Source organism: Chenopodium album, chromosome 12 (assembly GCF_948465745.1).
Source record: "Chenopodium album chromosome 12, dcCheAlbu1.1, whole genome shotgun sequence".
NCBI classification, from domain to species: domain Eukaryota; kingdom Viridiplantae; phylum Streptophyta; class Magnoliopsida; order Caryophyllales; family Amaranthaceae; genus Chenopodium; species Chenopodium album.
In genome coordinates this window covers 53,118,945-53,140,228 of record NC_137845.1, presented here as the reverse complement: position 1 = coordinate 53,140,228, position 21,284 = coordinate 53,118,945, and the positions used below count along the sequence as shown (strand labels likewise).

General features: G+C 33.5%; 3 protein-coding genes across 3 annotated transcripts; 1 reads left to right on the top strand and 2 right to left on the bottom strand.

The window, feature by feature from the left end:
- Nucleotides 1–1,718: 1,718 nt before the first annotated feature.
- Nucleotides 1,719–4,727, top strand: LOC145570618 (putative WRKY transcription factor 26). Its single transcript, XM_081629749.1, has 5 exons — nucleotides 1,719–2,299; nucleotides 2,491–2,616; nucleotides 3,118–3,707; nucleotides 3,804–3,965; nucleotides 4,081–4,727. Exons 1-5 carry the CDS (start codon nucleotides 1,919–1,921, stop codon nucleotides 4,460–4,462), a joined length of 1,641 nt encoding a protein of 546 aa, XP_081485875.1. The 5' UTR covers nucleotides 1,719–1,918; the 3' UTR covers nucleotides 4,463–4,727.
- A 256-nt stretch (nucleotides 4,728–4,983) lies between these two features.
- On the bottom strand, nucleotides 4,984–7,364 carry LOC145570619 (CASP-like protein 4B1). The gene is made up of 3 exons (XM_081629750.1): nucleotides 6,921–7,364; nucleotides 6,652–6,787; nucleotides 4,984–5,438 (listed from the first exon to the last, which is right to left on the bottom strand). Exons 1-3 carry the CDS (start codon nucleotides 7,187–7,189, stop codon nucleotides 5,247–5,249), a joined length of 597 nt encoding a protein of 198 aa, XP_081485876.1. The 5' UTR covers nucleotides 7,190–7,364; the 3' UTR covers nucleotides 4,984–5,246.
- Nucleotides 7,365–9,454: 2,090 nt separating this feature from the next.
- Nucleotides 9,455–10,057, bottom strand: LOC145571352 (uncharacterized). The gene has a single exon (XM_081630401.1). The coding sequence runs from the start codon at nucleotides 10,055–10,057 to the stop codon at nucleotides 9,455–9,457; it is 603 nt and encodes a 200-aa protein (XP_081486527.1).
- Between the last annotated feature and the right edge of the window lie 11,227 nt (nucleotides 10,058–21,284).

Genomic DNA, 21,284 nt, shown 5'->3' with positions numbered 1-21,284 from the left:
CAAGTCAAAAATGTTAGATTAATTAAAAAAAAAAAAAATAGAGGAAGTATTATATACTATTTTCATTTAAATATATCATACTATCTTCCATGACATGTGTAGTATGCCTTAAATTATAATATTATTTGATAACTAAAAAATAATATTAAACCTTATCCTAAAACCACGTGATATAGTTAAACAAGCTAAATTGAGACTAAAAAACGGCTTGATTAAAAGCCATACATTTAATTGTCCCAATTTGGATCGGCAAGGGTGGAGCAATGTCTCATTTATAGGGTCAATTGATCTCAATTAAAACTTTAAAAATCTTATTATAAATAATTAATTTAATTTTAATTAATCACATAACATGAGAAGACAATTTGTGTAAATTTACACGAATATACCAATATAGAATCATATATACTTTGTATGTACATATACAACATATGAAGTATGTGAAAGGCATATAAATTTTTTTCTTACCAAGCGAAGCTTGGTGGAGTTGGTGGGGAACTCACCTTGTAACTTTGAGGTCATAAGTTCGAGCCCCATCAACTACAAAATGCTTGGGAGTAGGGGAATTCCCTTACCTCCTCCCTCTACTCTCAAGTGTCGACCTGCGGAGCTAGAGCTAAACCTGTGAGAGGTGTGTCAGTTCAATAGGCATCTTACCTTAAAAAAATAAAAAAATATAGTTTATAATTTATCTAAGTTTAACTTAAGGGTGTTTGGTTAGGTCTTTTGGTATGGAGTAGAATCCATTCCGATGTTTTGGTTGAGTATTTTTTGCTATGGATCTTCATAGTTATGGTATCTATCTCCATTCCATCCCCTATTATTTCATACCCACCTCCACCCCTAATATTCTTAATCCATTCCACCCTGGATACAAACCCTAACTAGATATAAATCCATTCCAATATCACACATTCACACCTACAAATTTGACGAAGTACGGGGTTCTCAATCCATATCACCATAGTATGAGTTTCCAATTCATTCCATTCAAATTTATTGAACCAAATGACCCCTTAGCGTACCTTTAATTATTTTGAACTTGAAAATAGTTCTGTGGATCGAACCTAATGGCTAGATCATGGGCCAAACACTTTGGAAAGAAATGTAAAAATGATGCCCAATGAATCACCTTATGAAATGACTGGTCTAATTGATCTTGCTCAGTTATCCCCTAGATAAGTTCATTTGTCTCCATCTCCATCTCCATCCAACCTATCTTGACATATAATACGACCGTTAGCTATTATTATATTGCTGTACTCGCATATAATTTTCGACGCACTAATATAACAATCTACCTATTCGCTTAGTACAAATAATCTTAATTAATTAAAATTTGCTGACTAGATAATCTTCATCTATGATTCGACATGCCAAAACAAAGCAAAGCAACAATCTTTATTGCTTGTCATTTCTATTGCTCTTACAATATTTTTTTGCACTAAAAATGAAGAAACACCCTTTTACAAGTGACGTGCCATTGCATGCCACATGGCATAATCTAGATATCATTCCAAAGTGCCGGCGCTCTAATGGCATTCTCCTCTTCTCTTCTTTGATTTCCAAACTTATACCCCCACAAATGGGACCCACTTTTTAGAAAATGTTGGCCAAGTCAAGTCAAGAACACAAGCTTTGACTCTCCCCTAAAAATATTTTCTTTTCCCTTCTCATTATAATAATTTTTTTTTCCTCCTCAAAATTCCCAAAATACCCTTTTCCACGGTCAAACTTTTCCTTCCCTCACCTTCTTAGAAAGACCTCCTCAAAGACCTTCATTTTCAAGCCATCTTCACCACAATCCCACTTCACAAAATTTTCCAAACAATCCCCTCTTTATTTACTCCATATATCCTCCTCTTCAAACTTTCATTTCCATTACACTCAAAGCTTCATTTCATCGCGCTTTCTACAAATGTCTTCCTCGGTAGCAAGCTTAGAACCCTCTTTGTCCTTCAACAATAGTAGCTTCTCCTTTACTAACCTCATGAACTCCTCCTCCTCCTTCACCGATTTCTTCGCCAACACGACGAATGATGATCATGTGTTGGAGAGTGATTACAACATTATTTCCAAGGAGAAGAATACTAATATCACTAATAATGATCATAATAGTAATAGTAGTAGTAGTAATTGGTCAGGATTTGATCAGTTGATTGAAGTTCCTAAGTTCAAGTCTATGGCTCCTTCTTCTCTTACTGTCGCCGACCCTACTCCTCTTGCTTCGTCTTCCTCGTTTTTGAACACTCCTAATGCTTTCAGCCCATCCATCTTCTTAGATTCGCCTCTGATTAATGTAAGTATCTCATCTCATCTCTTCTCTTTTCTTTGACTTTATATTCAATGATAAATATTATCCTGCACTCGCACTGTTATCTATAAGGTTGCGTACATCTGAACCTCATACAACTCCCCGATCCTGCCTAAGGCAATCGGGATTATTTATATTATGGTTATTAACTTAGGTGTGTTATTTTATATGTGCAGAGTTTCCCATCTCCAACTGTAGGAGCCTTTGGTGGTGAGAGTTTCAATTGGACTCAACTTGGTGCTAATAAAGATGAAGGAAGAAGTAACAATAATTTCACTTTCCATGCTTCAAACAATTCAATTGTAAGTCCTTTTTTTTTTCTTTTTTCTTTTTTTTTTCCCTTATTGTTTGATGATTAATTAGTTGTGTTCATGAGTAAATCTCATCCAAAACCATAAAAAATATTAATAAATATACAAATTAATATTGTTATTAATAATAAATAATATAAGTATGCGCAATTATTTCAATCCTAGAAAAAATCCACTGCATGAGTTGGTTGAATTGATATTTAATTAATTGAGAACCGTACATTATGTAATTTAATGCCCACCAAAAAGACTTTGCATAGGATTGCAAAGCTAAGTCAATGCATAAAATGACAAGAAATTTATATATATTTAATTTAATTTTGATATATAGCCGCCACTACTTCTAGAAGCCTATTTATTTATATATATAAATAAAATGAAATTATAGAAAGATAATTACTTTAATTATTATTTTCTATTTATGTTCTCACCTAATAATATCTAAAATTTAATGAAGTTCTGACATTTTTGTCTGACATTAAACATGTGCAGGAAGGGTGGAATTTGGATGAACCCAAGAAGCAAAATGAGATGATTAACAAAGATCAGATTAACTCGAAACCCGAGTTTAATACTAATATTAATAAAAATCAAATTATGAACACAACACAATCAGATGGTACTAATATTCAGAGGGGTTACAATGCTACACCAGTTCAGATGAATAGAGCTCAGAAAAGAGCTGAGGATGGATATTGTTGGAGGAAATATGGACAGAAGCAAGTGAAGGGAAGCGAAAATCCTCGGAGTTATTACAAATGTTCACACCCGACTTGTCCTACAAAGAAGAAAGTCGAACGATCTCCTGAAGGTTATGTGACTGAAATTGTTTACAAGGGGAGTCACAACCATCCTAAGCCTCAGCCTGGTAGAAGATCATCTGTGCAGAATAACAATAACAGTGGGTTTGACGGTTCTGAGGGTTCTAATGCAGCAATTATTCAGGCACAGACTGATAATTATTCGTCATTTACACCTGAGACATCCTCGGTGTCTGTGGATGAAGACGATGAGTTTGATCAGACCTCTGCAATGAGTAAATCAGCTAGAGATGATGATCATGAACCTGAATCCAAAAGATGGTATGAGACTTTTCATTTCTAGTTCCTGTTTTCGTCTGTCTGTAGTATTAAAGTGTGTAATTTGTTCTGATCACTTTCTGATACTTTTTATTACAGGAAAGGAGAGAATGAAGGGGAGGTGATGTCAGGGTATGGTAACAGAACAGTTAAAGAGCCAAGAGTAATTGTTCAAACAACCAGTGAGATTGATATTCTCGACGATGGTTATAGATGGAGAAAATACGGGCAGAAAGTAGTGAAAGGCAACCCCAATCCTAGGTGAGCACATAGTTTTGAGTTGATCAATTCATGAACAAGTTTTCCTCTTAGCAAAGTTCGATCTGATTATGCGTATATAGACAGTTCTAATGTTTGAATCTGACTAATTTTACAGGAGCTATTACAAATGCACCAGCACAGGTTGCCCTGTAAGAAAGCACATAGAGAGGGCATCCCATGACACAAGGGCTGTAATCACAACTTACGAGGGAAAGCACAACCACGATGTTCCAGCAGCTCGTGGTAGTGCCAGCTATAACAATGCCCCAATGCCTGTCAGGCCATCAGCCATAGCCAGCCAACCTAACCAGATAATCGGCCTAAGGCCTCTTAACAACAACATATCAAGTGCCTCAAGACCAGAAGCTCACCAGACACCTTTCTCTTTGCAGATGCTGCAAAACACTGGCAGCTTTGGGTTCTCAGGGTTTGGAAATAATTCAGAAGCCAAGGAAGAGCCAATCGATAACATGTTTTTGGAATCTTTTCTTCGTTGAAAGAGGAATGAACTTCCAAATGATATATAGGGTTTAACAATTAGGATTAGAATCATGTATTTCTTTGTTGTAAAAAAATTATACTACAAGCCTTTCAGACTCTATATAAGTCTTAGCTTCCACAGAATAATCATAGTTAGGTAATTTGTTTATTTGTTGAAAGGCCCCTAAGCTTTAAAGCTTCCCAGGCCATCAAAATATTTAGACATGTAATATTTCCACCAAGTTGAATATCAAAGCTTCAGCATTTACACTTCTGAATCAACAGCAGGAAAAGTCTTTACTCTAATTTTCAGAACAGGATGAATTTCAGTCAAGAGAGGAAAAAAAGCTAAGGGGGGAAATAGAGCGATAATGTCATATGTCTCATCATTATATTAAAAATAACCTTGGTCTTCTGATCCTTGGAAACTAAAGAAACATAATATTTGGTTACTTCCAATCTAACAAAACAATGAGAATTGAGGCAAACAGTATCCAGAACAACAAAGCGAAATGTTGTTTTCTATATCGACTTTAAACACAATAACAGCCGTTAGCACAGAAAAGAGTAGGTGTGAATTTCTATACTCAAATATTCATAAAAATATACATTTAAGAAAAAGAAGAAGAAAAAGAAAAAAAAGAAAACGAAGAATTACATATAATAAGTTTGCAGGGTTCCAATCAGATAGCCTAAGGCCAACTCTAATCAGGTATATAAACAATATATAAAGACTATACTGTGTGAAAGAATCAAGTTCAAGAATGTTTAGATTATAAATATATTTATAAGAGGAAATTTTCATATAAATGACTGAGTAGAGAGCTTATAGCCAGCAATGACGGATGAACATGCCAATGAAATGAAAGCAAGGAGAGACATGCTTATGGCTGCTGCGCATGAGTCTGTGAAAATGTTATCACCTCCTTCCCGCATTCTGTTTGTCATAGGTATGGCCGAAGAAGCTGATGACAGTAACAAGTATGCCAATATCTGCAAATAAACATTTGCTTCAGATTTCAGTTTAGTACCACAGAATCAAGAGGCCACACATTTCCCTGTTGATAAAAATCTATATGGACTTTTTCTAGATTAAATTATTAAGCAATACTTCAACAAAAAGCCTAATTAACTAATCTAAGTAGACTTGACCAATAAAAGTGCATGAACGACGACTGGCAGGTCAAATTGGGTCACTAATCACAACCACTACTTAAAGCATTACATGCTCTGAAAGTTAGAATACCAAGTAAAAGATTTAATAGTATATTGTACCTATTAAGCAACAGATGATTATCATGTCACACTAACACAGACAGGCATGGACTGCTTAGAAAATTTCAACTCTAATCCACCAAAGGGCCTTAACCCATAACAAAAGTTCAACATGTTTGCAAAATTAAGAAATCAAACAAAAGAAGACTCGGTCTACCACTTTTAAAGCTACCAATATAATCGATGCTTGCATCACACATGCTTTCATATATATATATATATATATATATATATATATATATATATATTCGCGACTATTATATAAGTTTAGTTCAACATAGCATTATAGAAGTATGAAAGCAAACCTATCTCCTCTTCCATATCAGCAAATAAGTTGATTAATCTAATCAAAAATAGGGAAAATTGCAAATTGAAAGAATAAATGATTGGAGTTATATGAACTATTGCTGTCATAGTGCCACATACATTTTAAACAATTGCAACTTTGAACAAAATGAACATTATTAAATTTGCTTAATCATGGTGCTCGATTTCATCAAAAAAATGGTGACATGGTGCTTAAATCAATGTAACCCATGACATCAAATATAAGGGAAGCACTCTTAAGTTACTTAAGTGTAATTCTATTATACACCATAGTGTACCTAAAGCTAGTGAATACGACTATATGAGTAATTGACACCCCCCTCGTATTCCATTTGTCACCCGTTTTATTAGACAAATATACCCTTGACCACCTAGTGTTACTCAATATACTATGGAATAAAGACAACAAAGAATAAACAGAAAACAATGAGATAAAGTATTTTCTAGAAATATCCTTTCTACACTCATCCAAGAAACAGAACACTTTAAAAGTACAATGAAAAATGGAAGATTCAGAAAGTTTCTAGAAAAATGTCAAAAATACATGAATAAATAAATAATAATTCCAAAAAAAAAAAAAAAAAAAAAAAAAAAAAGAACCCACCTGATCTCCAACAAAATCAATCATAGCTGCAGTTTTGGGATCAACAAATTGCTTCCCTCTAGATAATTCATTTACATGTCTAAAGCATTGTAATCCTGTGTATAGTGTCGATAATATTGCAATTGCCAACAAATACCTACATTTTCAATCACCAAAAACAAATAAAATAAATCCCAATTTAATACTCCAATTATCCAATTCAACAAATAAAAGACATCAACGATACACCAATCCACGCGTGATTTTATCCTAAATTCCGAAACTAATACCTGAATTCTTCGTAATTGCCAAAGTCTTGTCCACCCCCATGATTGTTACTAGCCATAATAATAAAGGAAAGTAAAGAAAAAACCAAAGACAAAGCTCTTAAAGTTAATGACCCTTTTCTAATTAAATCCTCTCTTTTCCATCGCCGGAGGATTGATCCAATACCGTGCTCTGTTTCGCCCGATGCCGTCGCCGCCACGGGTGATCCCCTCTCCATGTCATTTCCCGGCGAAGCCTTTCTTTCTAATTCTAAACCCACTGAATTTGACATGTTTTGATCAATTTGATTGAATTGAAATTGAGGTAAGTTTATTGAAATTTGAGAAATTTGAGATTCTTGGTATTTTTTTTTTGGGTGAAGTGGAAGGAAAGGAAATGCAAAAAGAGGTGAGAGAGAATTGAAGAAGAAAAAACAGAGTGGATTTGTTGTGTTTATATGAAGTGAGTGATTTTTTTTTTTTTTTTTTTTTTTGGTGATAATATGCCAGCTTGGAAAAAGGAGGAGCTTTTTGTTTTATTTTATTTAATTTTGTGTAACTAACTTGTAACAGGATGGCACTTAAAAAACCCAAAAAAGAAAAATACAAGTATAGAAAAAGGGTGATAAATGAGAGTTTATTTGCCCTTTTTAGGGTATAATAATTAAGTTGAATGAAAGAAAGGAGATGATCGAAATGTGTTGCGTAATTCATAATTGGAGGTTGGTTACATAATGATGAAGTGATTGTGGTTGATGGTGATGAGGATGAGGGGTCTAATTCATTAAAATTATAGTAACGAAACATTAATGGAACACCTATCTTATATTCAATTTTGCGTGTATTTTAGGGCTGATATGTGGGATACACACTCATTTGCCCTTCTTATACTAACCTTAATCCCTTCAAAGATAGCTTTTTTAATTTGCAATGGGTTAAATTGATTTTATAATAAGTACATTTTATAAAAGTAGATATTATTAAGGAAATTTTAAAATTTAACAACACTAAATAACACGAAAATGGTTTTTAACACTATAAAAATAATTTTAATTCTTATAAAAAAAATTATCATAACAACACCGCACAAAAATTTTAAGAAATTGAATTTTACCATCTTTCGTCCAGGAACTTGTTGGGTGGAGTCTACGCTGCCATGAAAGTTAGAAAAAAAATAAACAAAAAACCCTAAAACTAACTCAACCACCCCTTCCTCACCCAAAATGCGCAACCGCTACCTCCGGCGCACCTCCTCCCTAGCCCTAACCACCGGAATTGACCCATTCCCCTACCGCCAAACCGCTCACCAATCAATTCCCCCACCCAAGACGGCTATCCTCTCCGTAAAACGGAGACGAAATCAGCCACTAATGGCCGAAATCGGTCGATTTAGGATCGAAATCGACCACTCAGCCCCAAAACCGGTAGATATTGATCGTTAGTGGCGAATTTTAGTGGTCGTTTTTAGAGAAGGGTGGTTATTTTCGATGGGGAAATGAGTGGCGGACGGTTTATGCTTGGGGGAAAAGGTGGGGGGGTGGGTTCTGATGGTCGCAGGCTGGGGAAGGGGTGTGCCGGAGGTGGAGCAGGGGCTGTGGATGCACGATTGGAGTGGAAAAAGTGTGTCGTGGTGGTGGTGGGGTGGCTAGGTTAGTTTTAGGTTTATTTATTTATTTATATTTCTTTAAAGTCCATCTACTCGTTCACCCACTGCAATCACCTTCCTCGTCACTAGATCCAATATAACACAAAGTTTGTTAGTAAATTGCATAACATAATTTGATTCATCACTTAATCGTGTCGCCGAAATCAAATTGCAATTTAATTCATCACTTAATTAAGTCGCCGAAATCAAATTGCAATTTAATTGAGGCACATAAAGAATATTATTAATAGTCAAGCCCCCTTGCAAAATCATCGGACCAATTTTGGAAGCATTGGTATAATTTTCATCCGGCAATCCCATCGGATAATGGCTCACATTCGTCAAAAGAAAAAAATCACAAGTCACATGATTTGAGGCACTAGTATCAAAATCCAACCCAACTCATGCTTACCGTGAAGCATGAGCTTAATAGAAAATGATCAAGAAGTTGTTGTATTTGAGCATATGTGACCTCTGTAAGAGCTGCCTAGTCTGATGAAGTAGTAGCGGCCTCTTGCGAGGCCTGAGAAGAAAGCCGCCCTCCTGTCTTGTTATCTCGATCGCGAGCAGGAGGAGCAACTCCCTTCTATCTCTTCCACCTATGCGACCTGCACCCCGACTAGCCGACGCACCACCACAGCCTGGTTCGCGACCCCCTCGAGGCCGATCCCCCCACCACTTGGGGAATTCATGAATACCAAAGTATCTAGATTCATCATGTACTTCCCTGTTACAGTGATTACAAAATTTTTCATTGTTACCAGCCCGAGGTTTAATGCCCTGTAACTTAAAGGCCACTGCATTGTTACGATCCTCGGTGGGAGTAGATCCACGCAAGCGCTTTGCTTGTATGGCCTGTTGATAGGCTTTGTCAACAGTCGGCAAAGGACCTTGGGCAAACATAAGTTGTGCCCTAAGAGCAGCATATGAAGATTCCATGCATGCCAATAAGAAAGTGATGAACATAGTCGTCCTCCCTCAACTTCTCAACCTGTTGCACAATATTGCACAAGAACTTTCCACACTTGCATTCAAGCAAGACCGAAACATATGTAGTAAGCTCATCCCAAATCCTTGACAAGCTGCCAAAATGCATTGAAATTGGTTCAAATTTGCCTTGCTTACACTCAGCCAAGGCAGTCTTCAATTGACAAACCTGAGTCCCGCTTACAACACAAAAGCAATTTCGAAGGTTGTCCCACAGCAATTTCACATCATCATAGTCTCCAATCGTGGAGCGAATTCTCGAGTTCAAAGTGTTCGACAACCAAGACACCAACATTGAGTGAACCGCCACCAAATCCTCCAATTTCTTAGGGCCAGCCGGCTTATTGTCAGAGTCAACAATAAAGCCATATTTCATCTTAGCCTTCAATGAGGTTTGTACATTTCTCGCCCATTCATCATAATTGTCATCACGAAGTTGAATAAGTGTAATAACATTCCGGGGAGCATCACTCGACCCAAGGTGGAATGTCAAGTCCACCTTCGGCTTGCCTCTATCCCCACCAGTCATATATAGTTGATGTCTCTAAAAATAAAAAATCACTCGCACAAACTCACAAATTTTAAAAATTGAATGAAGTGAACTCTTACAATCACACAGATTATACGTGAGTAATGAATATCACGTACAATCGAAGTAAAAAGAAAAATTGGAACGTAATCAGGCTTTTGATACCATATTAAATTAGTTTGAACAATAATTCACTATAATTCCCATTAATCACAATGGCCACATACAATATTTTTTAAGTATTGTAGGGAATATTTCAAGCATCCCAAACTTGAACCCCACTATGATCATACACTTAAGCATGGTGGCGTCTAAAGGGAAAGAAGCTAGAGCAAAAGAGTCGCCAACAAGTTTTAGGAACTTGTAAACCGTTCACAGGGTGAAGGTTACACCCCTTCACGATCCATGAGATCGCTAACTCCATAGCAATTAAATTACTTACTTGGATGCCTTGTATCTCTTTCTAATAACAAAATACACGTGTTAGTAACTTCAAGGAAAATAATAAATCAATTAAATCAAATAATTGAAATAAAGATTTGAGACCAAACCCTCAGAAATTATCAACCTTTCACGTCTAGGGCGAAGGCAACTTCGAACTTGGGTAGGTGTGTCTAGAACTTAAGAATGTGGAATTTTGTAAAAGGGAAAAGTTTTGAAAAAGAATAGAGAGAGAAAACTTCTAGCTTTTAGAGAGAGAAGAGAATAGATGATTGTTGATTGTTGATGAATGAAAACGGGGAGATACGACCCCTATTTATAGAAAATAGTCCGAAAACGATAGAAAATACTTCAAGCTCTATACGGAATAAAACTGGCATCTGTTGCCAGGCGACGGACATTTGCGCCAGGCGACAGACTCTGTCGTCTGGCGCTAATTAAAAGATAAAACGCGCTTTGTACAGAATCCTTTTCTTAATATGATTAATTAGCAAATTTCGTGTTTATCAAATTAAAATCGGGTTTATCATAAAACACTTATTTTATTCCAAACAAAACTCTTTAAAATATAATTATCAATCCTAATACTATTAGAATTTAAAAGAACCTTCTAGATATTTTAGAAGATTAAAATCAATCCTAATAACTTTAGGAATAATAATTAATAGGCCCTCCTCTAGATCATTGGACCGCGTATAAAATTCATTTCGGGCCCAATTTAGTATTTAGGCCATAACTTCCTCATTATTCATCGGAATTGGGCTTATAATACATCGTTGGAAAGCTCTTTTCGAGCCCGATCCAACTAAACTATTATTAGACCCTTATCATGGAACAAACTTAACTAGAATGGCTATTTTCATAAATAGAGAAATATAAAAAGAAATGTTTTAATATAAACAACCGCATCACTAGACTTTTCACATTTTGCCTCGTTCGATAATCAAGTGACGTGAAAGGTATTCATCACTGGGTTTGGTTTTGGGAAGACACATTTGGGTGTCTACAAGTATGTATACTTGGAGTGCAAGGACAAATATTCCTAAGATATATCACAATATATTCTAAGATATCTTTTCACAATATATATATAATTATCATATTTCCCAAATTATATCCAAATGATGTTCATTCTAAGTCTAGTCGATCAATTGACCTAATATAAAAGGTTATCAAATCAAAGTAAAATTTACACACCGTGACCATGACTAAGCTAGTTAAATTTACATACCATACATGAGAACGTTAAAAATTAAAAATAGATTTAAGAGACGGCATAAATAGTCGTGTAATAATTTGTCTATTTTATTTGGGATTTATACGACCATTCAAATTAAACAAAATATTACTACTCTTTATTTTGTCATGTATTAAACATGGAAGAAAGTGAATTAGGTGGGAAAACGTATGTGTGGATCCTACAAATGGCTTGATTAGACGCGACAAAATCTGTTAATGGGTAGTGCTAGACAAAATTCAGACATTTTAGGGGTAATTACTCACAATTAAAAAAAAACGGATAGTTGTTCACAAAATTGCCCATCTTTAGGGTATTTCTTAACAAAATTTCCATTAAAATATGATAAACATCAAATTACACATAAATTTTACTAGCTTTACACCACCATTATTTTTTTGCTTTTTTTAGCTTTTTGTACTATATTGTATACAATGTACTCCCTCTAGGGATTGACATTCTATTTTGAAATAAAATGAGAAACTCAAACATCGCCTTTATTCAATTATACTTCCTCCTCACGGCCTCATCTAGTTGTTGACTACAGAAAAACCAAATTCTGTTATAAAATAAGGGGAAAGGGAGAATATTAGAGAGAGAGAGATGTAGATGACAAGATGGTAATTGTGTTGTATCTCCTTTAATTTTCCCATGCTATATATATATATATATATATATATATATATATATATATATATATATATATATATATATATATATATATATATAATGTAAGTATGTAGCCTTCATGGAAATTAAGATTCCATTTAAGTGGGGGTTACAATAGAGGTAATTACAAATGGAGGTTACAATAGGTGGCATAATACTAGGGAGTTACAAATGATAATGAACATCCACATTGAATATATTTTGTAACACTCCCCCTTGGATGGGCATTATCTAAAATAGATTTAATGCGCATATATGCTGCATCATTAAAAACCTTTCAATGAAAAACCCTATGGGAAAAAAACCATGGATAAGGGAAAAGAGTGCAGCGCGCAATTACTCCCCCTCATTATTATATCACTGAAGATCTTTGAGACGACGCAATCCAATACGATAAACTAACTTTTTAAATGTTGCGGTCGGAAGAGCCTTAGTGAATAAGTCTGCTAAATTCTCACTTGAACGAATCTGCAATACATTTATATCTCCATTCTTCTGAAGATCATGAGTGAAGAAAAATTTGGGTGAGATGTGCTTTGTTCTGTCACCTTTGATGCATCCTTCCTTAAGTTGAGCAATACAAGCTGCATTATCCTCATATAGAGTTGTCGGTGCCTCTTGCCCAGATGATAAACCACAAACTTCTTTTATATGTTAAATTACCGACCTTAACCATACACATTCACGACTAGCCTCGTGAATTGCTAAAATCTCAGAATGGTAAGAAGAAGTAGCTGTAATGGTTTGTTTCATGGAACGCCAAGAAATGGCAGTACCACCATAAGTGAACACATATCCAATTTGTGATTGACCATTATGAGCATCAAATAAATAAACTACATCTGCAAAACCAATCAAATGTTCTTTGGACAACTTTGGGAAAATAAACCCATATCCTTCGTACCTTGAAGATAACGAAGTAAATGTTTAATTCCATTCCAATGCCTTCGGGTTGGACATGAACTAAACCTTGCTAATAAATCAACCGAAAAAGATATGTCGGGTCGTGTATGACTTGCAAGGTACATTAGCGCTCCAATTGCACTAAGATATGGTACTTCAGGACCAAGAATTTCTTCATCATTTTCCCGAGGTCGAAACGGATCTTTCTCTACATCAAGTGATCTTACAACCATAGGATTGCTCAATGGATGTGCTGTATCCATAGAAAATCTTTTAATAACTTTTCCTATGTATGTTGATTGATGCACAAGGATTCCATTCTCTAGGTGCTTTATTTGTAACCCCAAGCAAAATTTTGTCTTTCCAAGATCTTTCATTTCGAACTCTTTCTTTAAATAATTGACAGTCACTGAAATCTCTTCAGGAGTTCCAATGATATTCAAATCATTAACATACACTACAATTATAACAAATCCTGATCTAAATTTCTTTATAAAAATACATGGGCTAATAGGATCATTCTTATAACCTTCTTTTAACAAATACTCACTTAGTCGGTTATACCACATACGCCCAGATTGTTTTAATCCATAAAGGGATTTGTTTAATTTAATACAGAAATGTTCTCGAGAACTAGATTTTGCTGCTTCTAGCAACTTGAATCCTTCTGGGAGCTTCATGTAAATGTCATTATCCAATGGGCCATATAAATAAGCTGTGACTACATCCATTAAACGTAAGTCAAGTCCTTCTCTTATTGCTAGACTAATAAAAAATCTAAAAGTAGTTGCATCCATCACAGGAGAGTATGTCTCCTCATAATCAATACCAGGTCTTTGTGAGAATCCTTGTGCAACAAATTGTGCCTTATATCTTACAACTTCACCCTTTTCATTTCTCTTTCACACAAAGACCCATTTATATCCCACTGGCTTTACACCTTCAGGTGTATGGACTATAGGTCCGAATACTTCTCTTTTTTCAAGAGATTTTAATTCTGCTTCAATTGCTTCTTTCCATTTTGGCCAATCATTTCTTTGTCTACATTCTTCAATGGATTTTGGTTCATGATCCTCATTATTATCCATAACATCTAATGCTACATTGCATGCAAAAACATCATCGACGTCGATTTGATTTCGGTTCCATGTAATTTAAGACATGATATAATTTGTTGAAATTTCTTCATTATCAGGTATCTGAATTTCTTCTTGTATCATGTCTAAATTATCTTCTGGAGATCCTTCGGAAATAGTTTCTTGAATTTGACCATCATCAGTCAATGCTCCTTTTCTTTTCCGAGGATTCTTATCTTTGGAACCTATTGGTCTTCCACGTTTCTAACGTGGTTCAGACTCATTAGCAAATTTATTTTGTCCTTCCGGGACATTTATTTTAAATGGAGCATTTACAGCTGGAATATGTGACTTGGTCACTCTTTTTGGGTCAACAAACGAGTCTGGCAATTGATTTGCTAAACTTTGTAAATGAATTATCTTTTGAACTTCCAGTTCACATTGTTTAGTTCGAGGATCAAGATAAGATAATGATAATTCATTCCATTTAATTTCTTTTTCCATCTCTCTTTTTTCTCCCTCTAATGTTGGGAAAAGTGACTCGTTAAAATGACAATCCGCAAAACGAGCCATAAATAAATCCCTTGTTGTAGACTCAAGATATTTAATTATTGACGGGGATTCAAACCCAACATATATTCCCAACCTCCTTTGAGGACCTATCTTAGAGCGTTGTGGTGGAGCTATTGGAACATAAACCGCACATCAAAAAATTCTTAGATGGAAAATATTTGGTTCCTGACCATAAACCAATTGTAATGGGGAGAACTTGTGATAACTTGTTAGCCTGATGCGAATTAGGGCTGTTGCATGTAATATAGCATGTCCCCAAGCAGAAATTGGGAGATTGGATTTCATAAGCAATGGTCTAGCAATTAACTGAAGACATTTAATTAATGACTTTGCCAAACCATTTTGTGTATAAACATGTGCTACAGGATGTTCAACATTTATCCCAATGGACATGCAATAATCATTGAAAGCTTGAGATGTAAATTCACCAACATTATCAAGCTGAATAGTCTTAATAGAAGTATATGGAAAATGTTCCTGTAACTTAATCAATTGGGCAAGTAATCTCGCAAACGCCAGGTTATGAGTTGATAACAAGGACACATGTGACCATCTAGTTGATGCATCAATTAAAACCATAAAATATCTAAATGGTCCACATGGAGGGTGTATGGGCCCACAAACATCTCCTTGTATGCATTCCAGAAAACTAACTGATTCAAAATTAATTTTAGCTGGTGATGGGCGAATTATCGACTTGCCTTCTGAGCAAGCAGCACATGAAAAATTATTATGAAGAATCTGCTGGCTCTTCAAAGAATGTCCACGTGAATTTGTAATTATTCTTCGCATCATTATTGAACTGGGATGGCCTAACCGGTCATGCCAAACAACAAAATTATTAGTAAACTTCTGGTTTAATATAGCATGAGTTTCAATAGTATTAATTTTTGTGTAGTACAAACCACTGGAGAATGTAGGGAGTTTCTCCAAAACATGTTTTGTGCCTTGAGTTATATTTGTGATTTGAAGGAATTTGTTATTTTCTTCATTGATTGTCTCAATATGATAACCATTGTTGCGAATATCCTTAAAACTTAATAAATTTCTTTGAGACAATGGGGAGTATAAAGCATCAATTATTTTAATTTCGGTTCCCCAAGGCAATTTTATGTTGGCTCTCAATGATATTTGTAATACCCAATATGGTACTCACATTAATCCTTTTCATCATCAAATGAGAGAATATTTTTTATTTTTAAGTATTGTATGAGTAGTTGCACTGTCAGCAAGACATAATTCTTCACCATTCATAGCAAATTGAACTTGAGTAATATCCATGTTCTTCATGAAATAAAATATATGTCAAAATATTAAGTGTAAAAAAAACAAATAATGATGATAAAATAATAAATCAATAAAAACACCCAAAAAGTTCATAAATTCATAAAGCAAAAGTCCTTATTACAACCATAAAAAATAACTTAAGTAAATCACTAGAATAAGAAAACATAAGTCTAATACTTAAAACTGACACAAAACAATATAATTTTAATTATTCCCTTCTGGGACAGTGAAGAAATCAGCAACTTCTAAATGAGTTGTACTGCCAAAATCAAAATTATTCCCTTTCGGGGAAGTATGGAAATCAGCAACATCGAATTGATTTGCATTGCCAAAATCAAAATCACCTTCACCATCTTCAAGAACAAGGTTTGCCTCAACTTTCTTTCCTTTCTTCAATGATTCTTGGTAAAGTTCAACAAGATGCTCTGTAGTTCTACAAACCCGAGACCAATGGCCTTTTCCTCCACAACCGGTAACATATATTGGTCTCATTTTTCTCTTTATCATCCCTACGTTCCCACTTCTAGTGAGAATGTGAGTTTGTGAAATGACCTCCACGACCTCTACCATATCCACGTCCGCGACCCCGGCCGCACCATTGGCCACGACCGCGACCCCTACCTCGACCACTACTGCTTAGAATGGTCTTTGTTTTTAGTTTCTTTTCCGTTATAGGTTGTCACATTCGCTTCAAGGAATGGACTAGAGCCAGTAGGACGTGATTCATGATTTTTCATTAAAAACTCGTTATTTTGCTTAGCCACAAGAAGACAAGATATTAATTCAGAATATTTTTGAAAACCTTTTTCTCTATATTGTGTCTGCAGGACAATATTATTAGCATGGAAAGTGGAGTATGTCTTTTCAAGCATTTCTGCATCAGTAATATTTTCTCCACATAATTTCAATTGAGAAGTTATTTTAAACATAGCCGAGTTATATTCACTAACAGATTTAAAATCTTGCAATCTCAAATTCAACCATTCATAACGAGCTCTAGGGAGTATCACTGTTTTTTGGTGGTCATACCTTTCCTTTAGATTACTCTAAAGGATTTGTAGGTCTTTCATAGTTAAATATTCATTTTTTAGCCCTTCATGGAGGTGAAGGCGAAGGAAAATCATGGCTTTAGCCTTATCTTGAGGTGTTGCCTTATTAGCCTCTTAGATTGTTTCACCAAGTCCTTTAGCATCTAGGTGTATTTCAGTATCTAACACTCATGATAAATAGTTCTTTCCAGTGATATCAAGGGCCACAAATTCAAGTATGGCAAGGTTTGACATTTTCACTATATAATTAATATCAAAATTAGATCTCATAAAATATCAAACATATACATATCAAAACATAATGGTTGATAATAAAAGTGTATACAAATAAAATAAGGATAATAAAAAAAAAACATGAAATAATAAAAACATATAAAAGTTGTACAAAATATCAGATTATCACAATTATGGCAAAACTTATAATTTCAGAAATCAATATTGGATAGAGTATATATCTAGGCAAAAGTATGTATGAGAATAATATATTCATGAATCAAATGTAAAAAAACCTTAAAATATAGACAAATTACAATGAATAATTGATCATAAAACAGGCAACACACATAAATATATATAGCACAAAATTAGTATTTCGGCTAAACGCAAGTAACAAGGGTTAATGTTAAGTCGACATGTAAAAAGGAGCCCACATACAATTCCTTAATTAACATAACTACTAATGTTTCAAAAAGCTAGCAAACGAATAAAATTGTGAATGTTTAATACTAAAATCCAAAAGCAGTATTAAAATATCAAGAATATAAGATGAATAACTTATAAATTATTAGTGCACACAAGTCAAACATAACTATTCAACTCAGAATATTAACATTATAAGATACTTACATAGTGTGGACTGACGATAATGTAGTATTATGATTCAAAGGTATGTAGTATCACTTAATCAAACATCAAGACCTTCTAATGCAATTGGGTAGAGCGTGGTGCTGATAACCTGTTATAAGGGGAAAGGGAGAATATTAGAGAAAGAGATGTAGATGACTAGATGGTAATTGTGTTGTATCTCCTTTGATTTGCCCATGCTATATATATATATATATATATATATATATATATATATATATATATATATATATATATATATATATATATGTATATATATACATAATGTAAGTATGTAACCTTCATGGAAATTAAAATTCCATTTAAGTGGGGGTTACAATATAGGTAATTACATATGGAGGTTACAATGGGTGGCATAATACTAGGGAGTTACAAATGATAATGAACATCCACATTGAATATATTTTGTAACAAATTTAAGTTTTTTCGATCATCTTTTTTTTCCTCGCTTGTTGCTTTCTTCTTTCTTTTTAGTCCAATACTCTAAAAAAAATGTTCGATTCCATTTCAACAAACAACTAAACTCAACAAGTTTGGACCGCGGATTAATTTTGCGAAGATTCGTCTTTGGAGAAATCTTGAAATTCATTTCCAGAGTTAGTCTTAAATAATTTAACAAAATGTTTTCGAGAGATTATGTGTCGGTAGCATTATACAGTCTATTTTTTATTTAAGATTTGGTAACGGTAAATTTTTTTATTTTTTAATACCTAAATTAATTTAAAACTTTGTTTGATAACTCATACTTTACGTTTAAAAAAATGTATATTTTGGTGCATATTTTTATGATAATATATGTAAATTTTTCAAAAGAATATAACATTTTTAATAACTCTCAAATTTTAGAAACAATTAATCTTGTGATTAATTCTTCAAAATGATGATTATAAAAAAATTGTTAAATATTCTTCCAAAATTTCCATACAATAGTGTTTGTTATAAAAAAAAATTTAAAGTAATTGTTTCCAAAAAAAATTTATCTTTATATACCCACTTTACATCTAAAATAGGTTACACATCATTCAAAAAAATTCAAACAACATAAAAAAAATTATATTAAAATTAATCATAAATTAACAAATTACGTTAAACTACATATATATACTAGATGAAGCCCGTGCGATGCATGGTTTGTTAGTATTTTTTTTTGCATATTTATGTGATTAAATTAAAATTGTTATTATATTAGTTTTAAAATATTAGATAAAATTCCTAATCTCAAAAGATAATATTTGTATTTAATTAATTTAAACTTTAAAATCTCATTCGTTAATTTTGCTTACGTGGCATTTGAATAATTTAATTGCAAAAGAAATTAATAATGTCTTATTTAATTGGCTACAACTTAAATTTATAATCCTACGTGACGCTCTGAAAAAATTAAGTCCTACATGGCTCTCTAAAAATTCGGGGAAAAACTCCCCTTTATATATATATATATATTAGATTATATTGCACATCGTTGACACATATACTCTACTTTATAAATTTATACTATCTCTCATTTATCTCCAATATGAAATACTTACAAGTGTGCTACATCGGGTTTCAACAAACTTGAAGTAATAAGAGTACAACATATTTTTTGTTACAATCAATTTGCTAATGCTTTTACTAAACCATTTCCACGTATTAATTAATCTCATTTCCAAGATTAGTCTTTCCAAATGTCATTTATCTTGCGGTGTTGTATATTAAACTCAATCATTTTACAAACTAAGCATAGATTCGTATCAATTGTTAGTCTAATAGTGTGTACATTGATCTAAACCCTAGGGATTGTCATTCTATGATAAAATAAAACGAGGCACAACCTCTATTCCATTATACTTCATCTTATCTAGTTCATAACTACGGTGAAACCAATATCTAAAGCGTTCTCTATCATCTTTTTTCTTATTCATCTTTATTAAACTCTACAAAAATACCCGATCATCTATCTACAAACCAAACTCAACAAATTTGGACTGAGAAATTTTTTCGTCAAGATTCGTCGTTAGAGAAATCGTGGAAGCTAGTGCAAGAATTTGTTTGCGGAGCGGGTATTAAGGAATTTAACCAAGTATTTTTGAGAGATTACGTGTTGGGAGCCGTGCATATATATATTTTTTTGAAGATTTGGAAACGGTAAAAGTTTTTAATTTATTTTCGAATCTTTAAATGAATTAAAAAAAGATCTTGGTATGATTACTTATACTCAACGTTCAAAAGAGTGTTGATTTTGGTAGGTTGTTTTGTTGTTTATATATGTAAATTTTTCTAAAGAATATGGTATTTTTAATAATCCTCAAGTTTTAGAAGCAATTAATCTTTCTGTTTATTATTCAAAAGGTGATTACAAACACATTGTTAGATTTTCTTCAGAAATTCTCGATACTATAGCGTTTGCTAAAATAAATTTAGAAAATTGTTTCTTTTAAAAAAAATTAATCTTTATATTCTCACTTTTCATCTAAAATGGGAGAGCGAAAAGCCAAAATTGTTTGTCGCATTTAAAATTTCAAATAGGAGAAATTCCGGATGATTTTCAAGAAAAAATTAACTCTGAAATTCTCTGTGATGAAGGATTTCGGATATCGTACTTAAGGTTTGCTATTTCGGTTGCGTTAATGCCTTTAATGATTATTAGTTTTGTCGGTAATTTTCTGTGGTTGCTAAACAACAAAGCAAGTAAACTCTCCCAAATAGTAATGTTTTCTATTGTAATGCATCTTTATTTTAGGGAGCTCATGATGAGAGTAGTCTTAGAATAGGTGACCTCATGGGAAGTTTTCTCGGGGTGCGCATGAGTGAGGATGCGCCGGAAGGACTTGAGCTGGTTTGTGGAGACAGTTGTATACTATAGTGAAAATGAACATTTTCTAACTGAACATATTTTACAATAATTTTGTATTCCTCAATAATCATATGTTCATTTTCATGCAGTATGATGTTCATTTTTATAAAATAAATGTTCATTTTCATGCCATATAATATTCATTCTTATAAAAATAAATGTTTATTTTATTTTTAAATTAATACAATTTTTTTATTTGTTCAGGTGTATAAAATGTTTGTTTTTATAATAAAGGATGTTTAATTAACATAAGCATTTTGTTCATTATTAAAAAACATATTGTTGATTTATT

What these genes read in the sequence shown, in the direction of transcription:
- LOC145571352 (XM_081630401.1), bottom strand. Translation starts at nt 10,057, where the DNA reads ATGACTGGTGGGGATAGAGGCAAGCCGAAGGTGGACTTGACATTCCAC.
- LOC145570618 (XM_081629749.1), top strand. Translation starts at nt 1,919, where the DNA reads ATGTCTTCCTCGGTAGCAAGCTTAGAACCCTCTTTGTCCTTCAACAAT. An exon ending in TAGATTCGCCTCTGATTAAT is followed by an intron (nt 2,300 to 2,490) that starts GTAAGTATCTCA and finishes TTATATGTGCAG; the next exon opens with AGTTTCCCATCTCCAACTGT. An exon ending in AAAGGCAACCCCAATCCTAG is followed by an intron (nt 3,966 to 4,080) that starts GTGAGCACATAG and finishes CTAATTTTACAG; the next exon opens with GAGCTATTACAAATGCACCA.
- LOC145570619 (XM_081629750.1), bottom strand. Translation starts at nt 7,189, where the DNA reads ATGTCAAATTCAGTGGGTTTAGAATTAGAAAGAAAGGCTTCGCCGGGA. An exon ending in GGCAATTACGAAGAATTCAG is followed by an intron (nt 6,788 to 6,920) that starts GTATTAGTTTCG and finishes TTGAAAATGTAG; the next exon opens with GTATTTGTTGGCAATTGCAA. An exon ending in TTGATTTTGTTGGAGATCAG is followed by an intron (nt 5,439 to 6,651) that starts GTGGGTTCTTTT and finishes GTTTATTTGCAG; the next exon opens with ATATTGGCATACTTGTTACT.